The following is a 12,869-nucleotide window of genomic DNA, read 5'->3' as shown; positions in this document are numbered from 1 at the left end:
CAAAGCTGATTAGGTGCTGTGGAAGAATTGTTTCTGGGGAAAACTTAGGATATTCTCCAGTCTCTTCCCTTTGTGTGCAAAGTGGAAAAGGCATGTGCTTTGCACACTTGAAACCTTGGCTTCTACAGATGAATGATGACACTCTGAGCAATTTACCTCTTTTAAGGCTCAGCTCCTTTAACTGTAAAATAGAATAATACCCACTTCTCCAGGCTGGTGTAAAGAACAAATGAAATAATACAGATTTGATACTATCTCATCCCTTCCAGTCACCCACCCTCACCCTATCACTCCAAGGGCAGGAGCCAAATGGTGCAGTATTTCCTCCCTCTCTGAACCCCTAGCATGCTTTCAAACAAAATCAACCCAAATTCCTGAAAACACTCAGTGTATTTAAATAAGTACAGGGTTGGCCAAAAGTTCGATTGGTTTCTTCTGTTACATCTTATGAAAAAACATGAACAACTTTGTGGCCAACCCAACATGGGGACAAACAAGTGTACGGATAACCGCAGAGCAAACAATCAAAGCTACTTTTACTCAGAAATAATGCTTCGTAAACATTTTTTCAATTGTAGTCTCTATTTATTTCTATTTTTGGCTGTGCTGGGTCTTCATGGCTTCATACACTTTTCTCCGGTTGTGGCGAGCAGGGGCTACTCTACAGTTGCGCTGCAGTACTTGGGCTTCTCCTTGCAGCGGCTTCTCTTGTTGCAGAGCATGGGACTCTAGGGCTCTCGAGCTTCGGTAGTTATGGGGCTTGGGCTCAGTAGTTGCAGTTTCCAGGCTCTAGAGTACAGGCCCAATAGTTGTGGCACACGGACTTAGCTGCATGTGGGATCTTCCCAGGTCAGGGATCGAACCTGTGTCTCCTGCATTGGCAGGTAGATTCTTTACCACTGAGCCACCAGGGAAGCCCAGAAAATAATGCATTTTAAAAGATAGAGTGGGAAGTCCTCGCCTTTACTGAACAATTATTTTTCCCTCTTTATCATGTAATTCCATTTTTACAGTTTCTACTGTTAAAGATGGAAGGGTGTGCCATCCATATAGTCTTTCTTATCATATGCAGAAGTAAAATCACAGAGATAGTTATTTTATAGGAGGATAGAACATTTATTTCAATGGAAACACTAATCTTTATTTTCATCATGCTTTAGGGTGTGGTTACAAACAATTTTCAACAAAACACTATATATAATAAGCAAAAAATAAGTTAATACAATGTAAACCTTACATACAGTTTCATCAATTACCAGGTTTAGGAACACACAAGCCATTTCAGACTCTGGAGCTACATTTAGTTTTAAAAAAACTGCAAACACTCAAACCTTATCAACCCCGATTAAGACACTAAAGAGCTATTCAAGACTTCTTCCAACCCATTACACAAATACATTTTTATTTTTGGTTACAGTCCCCTGCTATGCACAAGACCATTGGAATGCTGTTAACAATTACATATTTTTGAAAAACGGGACAAAGCAAAGCAAGGAGATAACATGCCAGCCTTACAGAAGCTGTCTTGAAAGTGCAAACTCTGCATTTTCTCTTCCTGAACCACTAGGATAATAAGCAGGGGTACCTTGGACGACAAGGGCAGGGTCACGAACATGCTTTCTCTATCACACCGGTGGGACATTGACTGGAACCAGGTCTCCATGCCTTTGAAGATACCTCCGGTTTTCAACAGGGAATAGGCTTTCAACTAAATATAGTGCAAATCAAATACCGAGGAGCAAAGAACGACAGAACCAGACCCGCCACCGGTCGACCCCGCGGCTTCTCCACCGGGCACCGTGCTGCACGGGGTGGGGGCAGGCGGGCCCACCCCACCAAAGCCACATCGTCTCTTTAGGTTTTGATGTGCTCGGTGGTGCGGCGGAGCGAGTGCAGGGCCACCACGCAGCAGCCCCGTAGCAGGGCCCCGATGTTGTACAGGGGATCCGTGCCCCCCCTCTGAGTACTGAACGCCCACAGCACGGTGGGGACCACGGGGGCCCCCACGGCCAGCAGATCCACCAGGAAGCTGCGGCTCCAGTAGCGCCCGGCGATGCCCCCTGCGCGGGCCAGTGGGCCCGGGCAGTCCAGCCTCACCTCCTCCTCCTCCGCCGCCGCCTCCGACCCCGCAAAATCCAGCTCTCTCATGAGGCGGTTCCCACGAGCCTCGGGACCCGCCGCGGGGGACGGGGTCTCCACGGGAGACAAAAGGATGGCCGAGTTTGGATTCCGGGGAGTTAAATCGACCACGAAGGTGGAGATGGGCTCTGGGAAGCTTTCGGTCGAGTCGTCCCCGGACTCCTCGTCGGGGGTCGCGGCGCTGGAGGAGGGCCAGGGGTCCTGCAGCCGGAGCACGTGCCGGAGGAGCTCGGAGAAGGCCGGGCTGTAGGGCACCACGTCGGTCTGCACCGCCCGCTCCGCCACCGCGCGGCGCCCTCCGCGGCCCACCGCCGCCGCCTCGCCGCCCAGCGCCACGACCTCGGCTCCTGGCAGCTCCGGCTCCGGGATGGCGCCTGTCACCAGCTCCTCCAACACATCCTCGCCGGGGGCCGCGCCGTCTGCCCCCAGCAGCTCGCTGTCGGCCCCTTCTTCCGTGGCCGGCTCCTCCGGGGACAGAGCATCCTCCGTCGGCCCCAAGGCCGCGCCGAGGGCCAAGCCCTTCTCCGGGGACTCACAGGGGAAGTCGAGGCACAGCTCGTCCCTCAGCAAGCCGCTGTGCGCCATCTCCATGCTCTGGAGGAGCGACTCCAGCTTCTTGTTCTGAATGTTGATGTCCACAAAATATTTCTGAATGCCTTTGTCTTTATCGGCCAGGCTGCTCCGCATCGTTTCGATGACCTGTTTGAGTTGCTTGATCTCCTTCCGGGCCTCCTTGAGGGCCAGCTGGGCCTCCACCCGGTGGCACTCTTCCTCAATCCAGTCCTCGCGCATTCGGGCCAGCTGGGACTTCAGCTCCACGATCTCACTCTCCCTAGAGCCGGAAGACAAGGGCGACTCAGAAAGAAAAAAGGTCAACTCTGACACCCGCCTGGAGCCCATGCTCTCCCACCGGAAACGTGCAGGTTATGTAACTTTCTATTTTTTTTTTCTTTCTTTTGAAGGTATTAGCTCTGAACTGCCCCCCTTTTAATTGTAAAATAGCTAAAATAATAACAGTTACTAGAATCAGAAAAAAAATTTTGCTGTGATTGTTTTTCTCTCCTTTTTCATAGTGTCCACTCTGTCTGACATGGCACTAAGTACTTTTCAAGCATCCTGCTTAGTCGCTCAGTCGTGTCTGACTCTTTGTGACCCCCATAGACTGTAGCCCGCCAGGCCCCTCTGTCCATGGGGATTCTCCAGGCAAGAATACTGGAGTGGGTTGCCATGCCCTCCTCCAGAACTTCCCAATCCAGGGATTGAACCAGGTCTCCCGCATTGCAGGCATATTCTTTATATTCTTTACAGTGGTCTGAGCCGTCTTTCAAGCATTATCCTCTGCTTAATACAGACAGTTTTATTGCACTTTGCCTTATCATGCTTTGTAGATACTATGTCTTTTACAAATTGAAGGTTTGTGGCAACCCTGCTTTGTCAGACACTGATTAGCATTTTTTAGCAATTAAGGTATTTTTAAATTAAGGTTTGTACATTTTTTTAGGTATAATGCTATTGTACACTTAATAGACTCCAGTGTAGTAAAACAACTTTTATACGTGCTAAGAAGTGACAAATTTCATATAAATCACTTTATTGCAATTTGCTTTATTGCAGTGGTCTGGAACCAAACCTGCAATATCTCTGAGGCAATCCTGTACTTAATACTGGAAATTATTTTATTAGAACACATTAGAGTCTCTTAGCCTGCTTTAATCTCCATAGCCTACTCTTTCATATGTCCACAAAACAATTTGGGGAAGGAAAGTCCATATCACTTTTAATTATGTGTCAAAGGCAGAAGACAGACTGATAAACTTTAGCATTGCAAAACAGTTCTGATCATATTCCAATGATAAAAAAACTTTTTTAAATCATAAAAAGTTACATGTTTCAAGGACTTTATGAAATGTTGATAATTCTACCTCTTCTCAGGCTAGATGACATTAGATCCATCCTACACTGAAGGGAATGGTTAGCTTCTTCACAGGACAATATTTCTAGATATTTGTAAAAAAAAATGTTTCCTTACATATAATTTCTTCCTAGTCAATGTAAATGTATGTACTCATTCTCTCAGTGACTAGGACAAGACCACATAGTCAGGATACTGACATATTTGAACAGATGTTGTACATATTGCTTCTTTAAGTTTAGGCTTCACTATTCTCTAGTTTCACTGCCTTTCCACACCTCCCTCCTAGAGATTCAAACCATCCCAGAGATTCCTCAAAACATAAACCAAGACTTCCAGAAAGTATGATCTGACTCATGTCACCATCAACCCTGGTCAGAGCTCTCAGAAAAACTACCAAGCAAAAATCTGGCCTGTCCCAATACGTCAAAGGTCTTTTCTCTCTGAGATAAGATCTCTTAAGCTTGGGCTTTTGTTTTTCTTTTTTTTTAATTACCGTAACACTTGGGCAAGAATAATGAACCTTTTCCTTCAGCACAGAAATAGCTTGCAGGAATCACAATGCACATGGCCATCCACTCTCTGACACATATAAACAGGGCTTCATAGGGGCCAGCTGTGTGTGTGCCGTACTTCTACTGGAAGTACGGCATTGTTCCTGCAAGTGTTCTGTCCTTTAAAAATAGCTCTGCACACACCCAGCTCTTCACGTCAAAGCTAGACACACCCAGAAAAAGCAGAGGGTCCCTTCAAACCCAGGAGGGTTCCCTGAACTCCTAAGAGTCAAATCACTCAGGATTATCAAATGACTCTTCTGAGAGACTGAGTTAAGAAATCCGACAAAAATTAAATGAAGTAATTTTTCTTCTGTTCTACAGCGTGGGTTCACATTTCACTTTATGGAAAAAGAAAGCGTTCTAAATCACAGCGTGCAAGGAATGCGACTTCACCTCTCATGCAGTCGGCGCTCGGACTCCTTGAGCTTGGTCTTCAGGTGTCTCACCGTAACCTCTTTCTGCTGCAGAGGGGTCAAGTACTGCTCTGGATTTGGGGGTTTGACACCATGATTTTCACCACAGGACATGTACCTTCCAGACCGCCTGAAACAATCCAAGTAAATGAAATATTACTTTTTCTATAAAAAAGGAAAGTTAAGGCACAGCTAAAACAGCTTGAGAAGAAACGGCAGCTGTGTGCTGGGATCTTAAAGCCCAACAGTGAGCGGCCTCACTTTGATCCCTGGGTTGGGAACATCCCCTGGAGAAGGGATAGGCTACCCACTGGAGTCTCCTTGGGCTTCCCTGCTGGTTCAGACGGTAAAGAATCCGCCTACATTGTGGGAGAGACCTGGGTTCAATCCCTGGGTTGGGAAAATCCCCTGGAGAAGGGAACAGTATTTTTGCCTGGAAAATTCCATGGACAGAGGAGCCTGGCAGGCTACAGTCCTTGGGTTCGCAGAGTCAGACATGACTGAGCGACTTTCACTTCTCTTCACTTCAGAAGGGGGACAGTCATCCACCTGCCACTCTTAGGACTGCACATAACTGGGAAGATTGAGGGCGGAGCTTTGTCAAGGGGGTGGGGCCAGGAGAGGGAGATTTTCTGTGGCTTAGGGACGATCTCCTGTAAAATAACGCACAACTGTCCAGAGACCCACCTGTCAGTTCAGAGTAGGAGGCTGTTATGTTAAAGGACAATGAGTGGGGGCAGGAAGGGAGCGAGATGACCTCGCTTCCACACAATGTGCCACTTGCCTAAAGATCTTGATTGTTGTTGGTTGAATTCAGATTGTTCTGATATCAGTCCCTGACGTGAGTGTGCTGATTTGGTGTCAAGTTTCCTTCTTTTGAAGGGAAAAGAGCTGGTCTACTCGCACCAGATAGGGTTTGTAAGACAGGTGTCCAGCGCTCTGTGAAGCTTCCTTCACTGGAGTCCTGGCCCCTGTCAGGCCTGGCCGAGAGCGGGGCATCCCTCCTGCTCTAAGAAAGCTGACTGTGAGACCCGGATGCCCGGGAGGAGGAAGATGGAAGGAAGAGGGCTGGCAGCTTCTTCCCCAATTCAGGACCTGGGCCAAGCCGCCGCATCCGCCCTGCTGGCCCTGAGCCTGCGCTGCATCCAAGATGGCCCGTGCCCAGCATCCAGTTCCCAACTGGCCTGCTAGGGCCCATCTGGATGTGCAGTTCCTTTTTTCTGCAACCTCGTGCCTTCCAGGGACTAATTCATTCCTTTCTTGACCTTCAGATCTCATTTCAATTTCGCTTTTTCAGAGAGGCCTCCTTTGACCCCTCCAAATGGATCCTGTGTCCACTTTTTTTTTTTTTTTTGATGCAGACCATTTTAAAAGTCGCTATTGAATTTATTACAGTATTGCTTCTGTTTTTATGTTTTGGCTGCGAGGCATGTGGGATCCTAGCTCCCTGACCAGGGACTGACCCTGCACTCCCCTGCACTGGAAGGCAAAGTCTTTAACCACTGGACTGCCAGGGAATTCCCAGTTCCCAGCTTTTACACAGAATGACAGGTACTTGCAGAATAATCCTAATGCATTTCTGTCATTAGATGGCTACTGTTTTTCTTCTCCTCTGGGCATCAGCATGGGGACCTCTGTTGTTCATGGCTCTATTCCCAGTGCTTCACACAGCACTGGATACAGTGTGGTACTCAGTAAACATCTGGTGTTTGAATGAACCGGCAAACACACGAACGACTCTTCCCCATTCGGAGGGAAATGCGTAGGACCGTCCTACTGCTGCTGTGCCATTTCTCCTGCCCAGCCAGTAATTCCTGGGACTGCTGAGCCTTATTAGAAATTGTGGCTCCTGTCCTTTCTGCAGCAGCCCTTGAAGGATTGTTACTGAGTGCGGGAAAGTAAAGAGATGTGTCATATTGCAGGACACGGCAGGGGATTGAGAGTTATATGCATGCATGCTCAGTCTCTCAGTCGTGTCTGACTCTGTGACCCCATGGACTGTAGTCCGCCAGGCTCCTCTGTCCTGGTGGATTCGCCAGGTAAGAATACTGGAGTGCCATGCCATGCCTTCCTCCAGGGGATCTTCCCAACCCAGGAATCAAACCTGACTCTCCTACTTGGCAGACAGAATTCTTTACCACTGAGCCACCAGGGAAGCCACTGCGAGTTTTATATACTTTTATATATATATGTATGTATAATTTATATATATATATATATATAAAATTTTTTTTTTTAAAGAGAAGCTTACAAGTAGGACAAACTAAGAACCATGAGTCAGGAGACGGACGGCACTCACCTCATGACAGGGCTACAGTCACTTCCTTTGTAGGAGCCGGAGTTGCTGCTGCTCGGGGAAGAAGGCGCATAACTGGGGTGGATGTTAACGGGACTCAACTGGTTCCTGCAGAGCATGGCCAGAAGGTCCTTCTCCCGTGGGGACGGTGGGCTGTTGGCAGACTTGTAGGACGAAGCTCCATTGCTCCGCCCGTGGGGACCTCGACTAGGAGAGAAGCATGAAGCATGTTAGAATCCCTGGGGCCGGGGATACCCAAGTGCAAACGTCTATTCCTTCTTAAACCTAGTCACCACCGAGGAAATCCAACCTATAGGGTTGGAAAGGGTCAACCCTATAATGATTAGAGCAACGTGGCTTTATGAGCGCCTTCTTCCCACCTGCCCGATATTTTCTCTCCTGTGTTGTCAGCACTCTGCTGTTCTTTCAAATAGTTTCTGACCATAAAGCTTGTTTTGGATTAAACCCAGCTGCCTGCTAAGAACACAAACCATGTAAAAGGTTGCTTTGGTTTAGTTTTGTTCCAGAGGCTGTTTTAAAGACGTGGCGTCTATTTCAGTATACCTGTTGCTACTTTAAAATATTCAGGTTTTGCTCATGTTGGGTCAGAAAACTGGGGTGGATCATTTGGAGGATCAGGGAGAAGGAGTTTGCCCATAAGGAAGAAGGAAAAAACAGGACAGATAAATATAACCCACATAAATGCATCGTCTATAATTTTAACCACCTATATGTTTTCTTTTTCTTTCTGTTCCCAATGACTTGTGGTTCTTTCAGTTGCTGAGTTGTGTCCAACTCTTTTGGATGCTGTGGACTGAAGCCCACCAGGCTTCTCTGTCCATGGGATTTCCCAGCAAGAATACTAGAATGGGGTGCCATTTCCTCCTCCAGGGGATCTTCCCAGCCTAGGGATGGCACCCACATCTCCTGTATTGGCAGGTGGGTTCTTTACCACTGAGCCACCTGGGAAGCCCCCAGTGACTTAGCAAAACCTTTATCATTTGACTGCTGAAATATTACCCCTTTTCTTTCCCTGCCTCTTGTCTGGCCCTCTCAGCAAGGAGGTTGTCCCTGCGGTAAAAGCAGCTTTTCCAATGCGCAATTTGAGTGTCATTGGCCTCCTCAAAGCCATTCAGCTTCCAGAATAAAATCCAGACTCCTTAATACAGTGCCCAAGGTCTGATCCCATCCCCACACCACCGCATTCAACCCATCTTCTCCCTGCCCCTCCTCCCCCCTTCCCCTGCATTCCAGACAATTTCATTTCCTGATGGTCCATGCTCTCCATCATCCTTTTAATTCTGAACTTATTTTCTCTGTCTAGAATGTTCTTCTGCTCCCTACCCTGAGCCTCTGGATACCTCCTACTTTGAGACGGATGGGAGCCTTCTCTGGACTCTTCTTTCTCTAGGCTGGTGTGGGTGCTGTCCCCTGGGGCTTCCCACCCCACTGTGCAGACTTCACCATGGAACTTATCACAGTGCGTTACCACGGCAGGCTTGTCTGTCCTTCCCACCAGACTAGGGCATCCTGAGGGCAGAAACATAGCTTGTGCTCTTACATCCCCACTACATCCTAGCACAGGTAGGTTCTCCCTAAATGACTGCTAAGTGAATAAACTGGGTTGAAATCCTGGCACTGCCACTTACTAGGAACTTAGCAAGTAAGCCACTTACTATTGGGGATATATGAAAACCTTCACAGAGGTGATGTGGAATTAAAGAATGCATGTTGAATACACTGGATAAGCTGTTAAGGGCAATTCAACTGCAAGGTACTATTTTTGGATAATCTTGTTTGAACTTCCCTGTTAATCTAGTTCCATAGATTTGACACTCCCTAAATGGTACCCCACTCCAGTACTCTTGCCTGGAAAATCCCATGGACAGAGGAGCCTGGTGGGCTGCAGTCCATGGGATCGCTAAAGAGTCAGACATGACTTAGCAACTTCACTTTCACTTTTCACTTTCATGCACTGGAGAAGGCAATGGCAACCCACTCCAGTGTTCTTGCCTGGGGAATCCCAGGGACGGGGGGAGCCTGGTGGGCTGCCATCTATGGGGTCGCACAGAGTTGGACACGACTGAAGCGACTTAGCAGCAACAGCAGCAGTGTAAGGAATGGATGTGAAAGTTTGACTGTGAAGAAAGCTGAGCGCCGAAGAATTGATGCTTTTGAACTGTGGTGTTGGAGAAGTCTCTTGAGAGTCCCTTGGACTGCAAGGAGATCCAACCAGTCCATTCTAAAGGAGATCAGTCCTGAGTGTTCATTGGAAGGACTGATGCTAAAGCTGAAACTCCAGTACTTTGGCCACCTCATGCGAAGAGTTGACTCATTGGAAAAGACTCTGATGCTGGGAGGGATTGGGGGCAGGAGGAGAAGGGGACGACAGAGGATGAGATGGCTGGATGGCATCACGGACTCGATGGACATGAGTCTGGGTGAACTCCAGGAGTTGGTGATGGACAGGGAGGCCCGGCGTGCTGCAATTCATGGGGTCGCAAAGAGTTGGACACGACTGAGCGACTGAACTGAACTGAGTGTAAGGAATGGGGCTTCCCAGGTGGCACAGTGGTAAAGAATCTGCTTGCCAATGCAGGAGATGCAAGAGATGCCGGTCTGATCCCTGCGTCGGGAAGATCCCCTGAAGGAGGAAATGGCAACATGAATCCAGTATTCATGCCTGGAGAATTCCATGGACAGAGGAGCCTAGCGGGCTACAGTCCATGGGGCTGCAAAGAGTTGGACACGACTGAGTACACATACACACAAAACAGTGTAAGGAATGGGCTTTCTTGGTGGCTCAGTGGTAAAGAATCTGCCTGCCAATGCGGGAAATGTGAGTTTGACCCCTGGGTCAGAAAGATCCCTTGGAGAAGGAAATGGCAACCTACTCCAGTATTCTTGCCTGGGAAATCCCATAGACAGAGGGGCCTGGTGGACTAGAGTCCATAGGGTTGCAAAGAGTCAGACACAGTGATTAAACAACAACAACAATGCAATGTAAGGAAGCATCTTAAGAATGTAGAAATTACTTAAATAGGATAGCACATCTATGTCAGGAATACATCTTGATGACATTGCTGCTGCTGCTGCTAAGTCACTTCAGTCGTGTCCGACTCTGTGCGACCCCATAGATGGCAGCCCACCAAGCTCCCCCGTCCCTGGGATTCTCCAGGCAAGGACACTGGAGTGGGTTGCCATTTCCTTCTCCAATGCATGAAAGTGAAAAGTGAAAGTGAAGTCGCTCAGTTGTGTCCGACTCTTAGCAACCCCATGGACTGCAGCCCACCAGGGTCCTCTGTCCATGGGATTTTCCAGGCAAGAGTACTGGAGTGGGGTGCCATTGCCTTCTCCGTTGATGACATTACAAGGAAGTAAAAGGGAAAACGTTACTTTTCACGCAGCAGGGCTGCTTTTTGACAGTCTCTCTTTGCAATTTTGATTGCAAGTGTATCCAACAGACACATCTCACTGAGAAACATGAGTGTCAGTGTAAGTGTGTGTGCTTGGGTCTACTTGGCTCCAAAATTGCAATTACTTAAAATCTAATACAATTTGAACTAGTACTCAACCCAGTAAATCACATATAAATGAAACATCATGAAATTCTCAAGTTAAAAAGTTCTTTCCTTTTGAAATCATCCAAATGGACTCTGCCTCCTTTTTTTTTGTGAAAGAGGACACTTTATATGGAACAGATGGGCTGATGGCTTTGTGACAAACCAACTTCAGCAACTCTGTGGTAGGGGCGGGGCAGGAAAGAACATGTTCTCTGGCTTGGGAGGTGCTTCCCTCTGCTTCACTTCTAAGTCTGGCACAAACTGGCCTGACTAGTTCTTCATGTGGCTATGAGACATGTGGAGGGTTAACCATTACAAGTTAGGAGAAAAAGTAAAGCCCTCAACCCCTCAACATGATCAACCCCTCATGTTTATCCAGGGAATTCTTTACCAAGAACCTTCTGCAACCCAAGCTCTGTTGTAAGGGCTTTATGAACATCGTTTCACTTAACTTTGACCATCAGGGCAATAAGATTTATGACAGTAAGACTGGTCAGATGATCATTTTCCTTTTACATTACATGAAGTATGGGAAGTACTAAAGTTATGAGCAATAAATGAAGCTCAGGGGGGAGGAAAGGGCTTTCCAGGTGGTGCTAGTGGTAAAGAACCCCCCTGCCAATGCATGAGATGAAAGAGACTCATGTTCTATCCCTAGGTTGGGAAGATTCCCTGGGGAGGGCATAGCAACTCACTCCAGTATGCTTGCCTGGAGAATCCCATGGACAGAAGAGCCTGGCAGGCTACACTCTAAGGGGTCACAAAGAGTTGGACTCAGCTGAAGCAACTTAGCACGCACCCAAGCAGGGGAAAAAAGAAAAAAACTGGTCTAAGAACTCACAACTCAACTGGGATTTAAATCCAGGTCTCTTAACTCTACAGATATGTCTCCATCTTTCCACAAATGGAGTATATTGTTTTGGGCTTGTAAACAGGCATACTAGCTACTGGCGAGGTATGTGGTTATTAACCTGAAGAATTCACCACCAACTTCTTTAGTTTGGTGCTTGCACTAAGATATATGATTAGTGACATATACATTAAATGAAGTGAGGATTTTGTAAGAATTCCTCAGCTATACAAAATAAAGCAAAAACTCTTCAAGCTATCAAACACTACTCAAGTACAACTGAGTCTTGAAATATATTTCAGGAAATGAGTTACTAGGCTATTTGTAAGAGCCAACTTGTAAAAAAGAAACTGCATGCTTTAAATGATCAGTTCTGTCCCTTACATTTAGTTTAGTTCAAACGCTAACTTATGTGGGTACAAACGTGGGAGAAACATGGTGGATGATGATAAAAAAAATTTCGGTGGAGAAGCAGGCTTCCATGCTGGTCAAGGCCGTGCAAAGGCAAATTGGACACTGCCTTCCTAGCCCTCCCCATATGTTGGTCTGGTGGATATGACGAAGGCAGTCCACACAGAGAGAGAATTCCGCTACGCTGTGCCCCTTCCTGCAAACCTGCACCAGTAACTGGAAATGAGAGAAACGGGGAGGTGAAGAAGGGATCCTCAGAAGGCACCCACACAGAGAGAGAATTCCGCTACGCTGTGCCCCTTCCTGCAAACCTGCACCAGTAACTGGAAATGAGAGAAATGGGGAGGTGAAGAAGGGATCCTCAGAAGGCACCCAGGGGAATCTCCCTTTGCCAGCCCTTGCCCTTTCCTTCAGGTAACATCCTCACCCTTGCCCTCACCGTCTTCATCATATTGTCACAGGCTGAACAATGTCCCCCTCCAATTCACAGGTGGAAGCTCTGACTCCCAGCACCTAAGAATGTGACTGTATTTGGAAACAGGGCTTTAAAAAGGGTATTTCTGTTTAAACAACGTGCTAGGGTGGGCCTCAATCCAGTATGACTAGTGTGCTTATAGGAAGAGGGAACTTGGACACAGACACAGAGAAAAGAGCATGTGAGGAAAGAAGGACGAGATGGCCATCTCCAAGTCAAGGAGAGGGGCCGCCGCAAGAAGCCAGTCCTGCCA

At 47.5% G+C, this 12,869-nt stretch overlaps 1 protein-coding gene across 8 annotated transcripts in view; it reads right to left on the bottom strand.

Moving 5' to 3' along the window:
- Window positions 1-1,092: 1,092 nt before the first annotated feature.
- The window catches only part of SYBU (syntabulin (syntaxin-interacting)), an 84,757-nt gene continuing 72,980 nt past the window's right edge, over window positions 1,093-12,869 (bottom strand). For all 8 annotated transcript variants that reach the window (XM_010863445.1, XM_010863443.1, XM_010863447.1 and 5 more), the window contains 3 exons: window positions 7,321-7,524; window positions 5,002-5,151; window positions 1,093-2,971 (listed from right to left, as the gene is read on the bottom strand). In XM_010863445.1, coding sequence (XP_010861747.1) covers window positions 1,855-2,971; window positions 5,002-5,151; window positions 7,321-7,524 — 1,471 coding nt within the window. In that variant the 3' untranslated portion in view covers window positions 1,093-1,854. The remainder of the gene's footprint in view (window positions 2,972-5,001; window positions 5,152-7,320; window positions 7,525-12,869) is intronic.

Source organism: Bison bison, unplaced genomic scaffold, assembly GCF_000754665.1.
Source record: "Bison bison bison isolate TAMUID 2011002044 unplaced genomic scaffold, Bison_UMD1.0 scf7180017864491, whole genome shotgun sequence".
Taxonomy (NCBI): domain Eukaryota; kingdom Metazoa; phylum Chordata; class Mammalia; order Artiodactyla; family Bovidae; genus Bison; species Bison bison.
The sequence above is the reverse complement of the archived record's forward strand: the minus strand, read 5'-3'. Positions and strand labels throughout refer to the sequence as shown.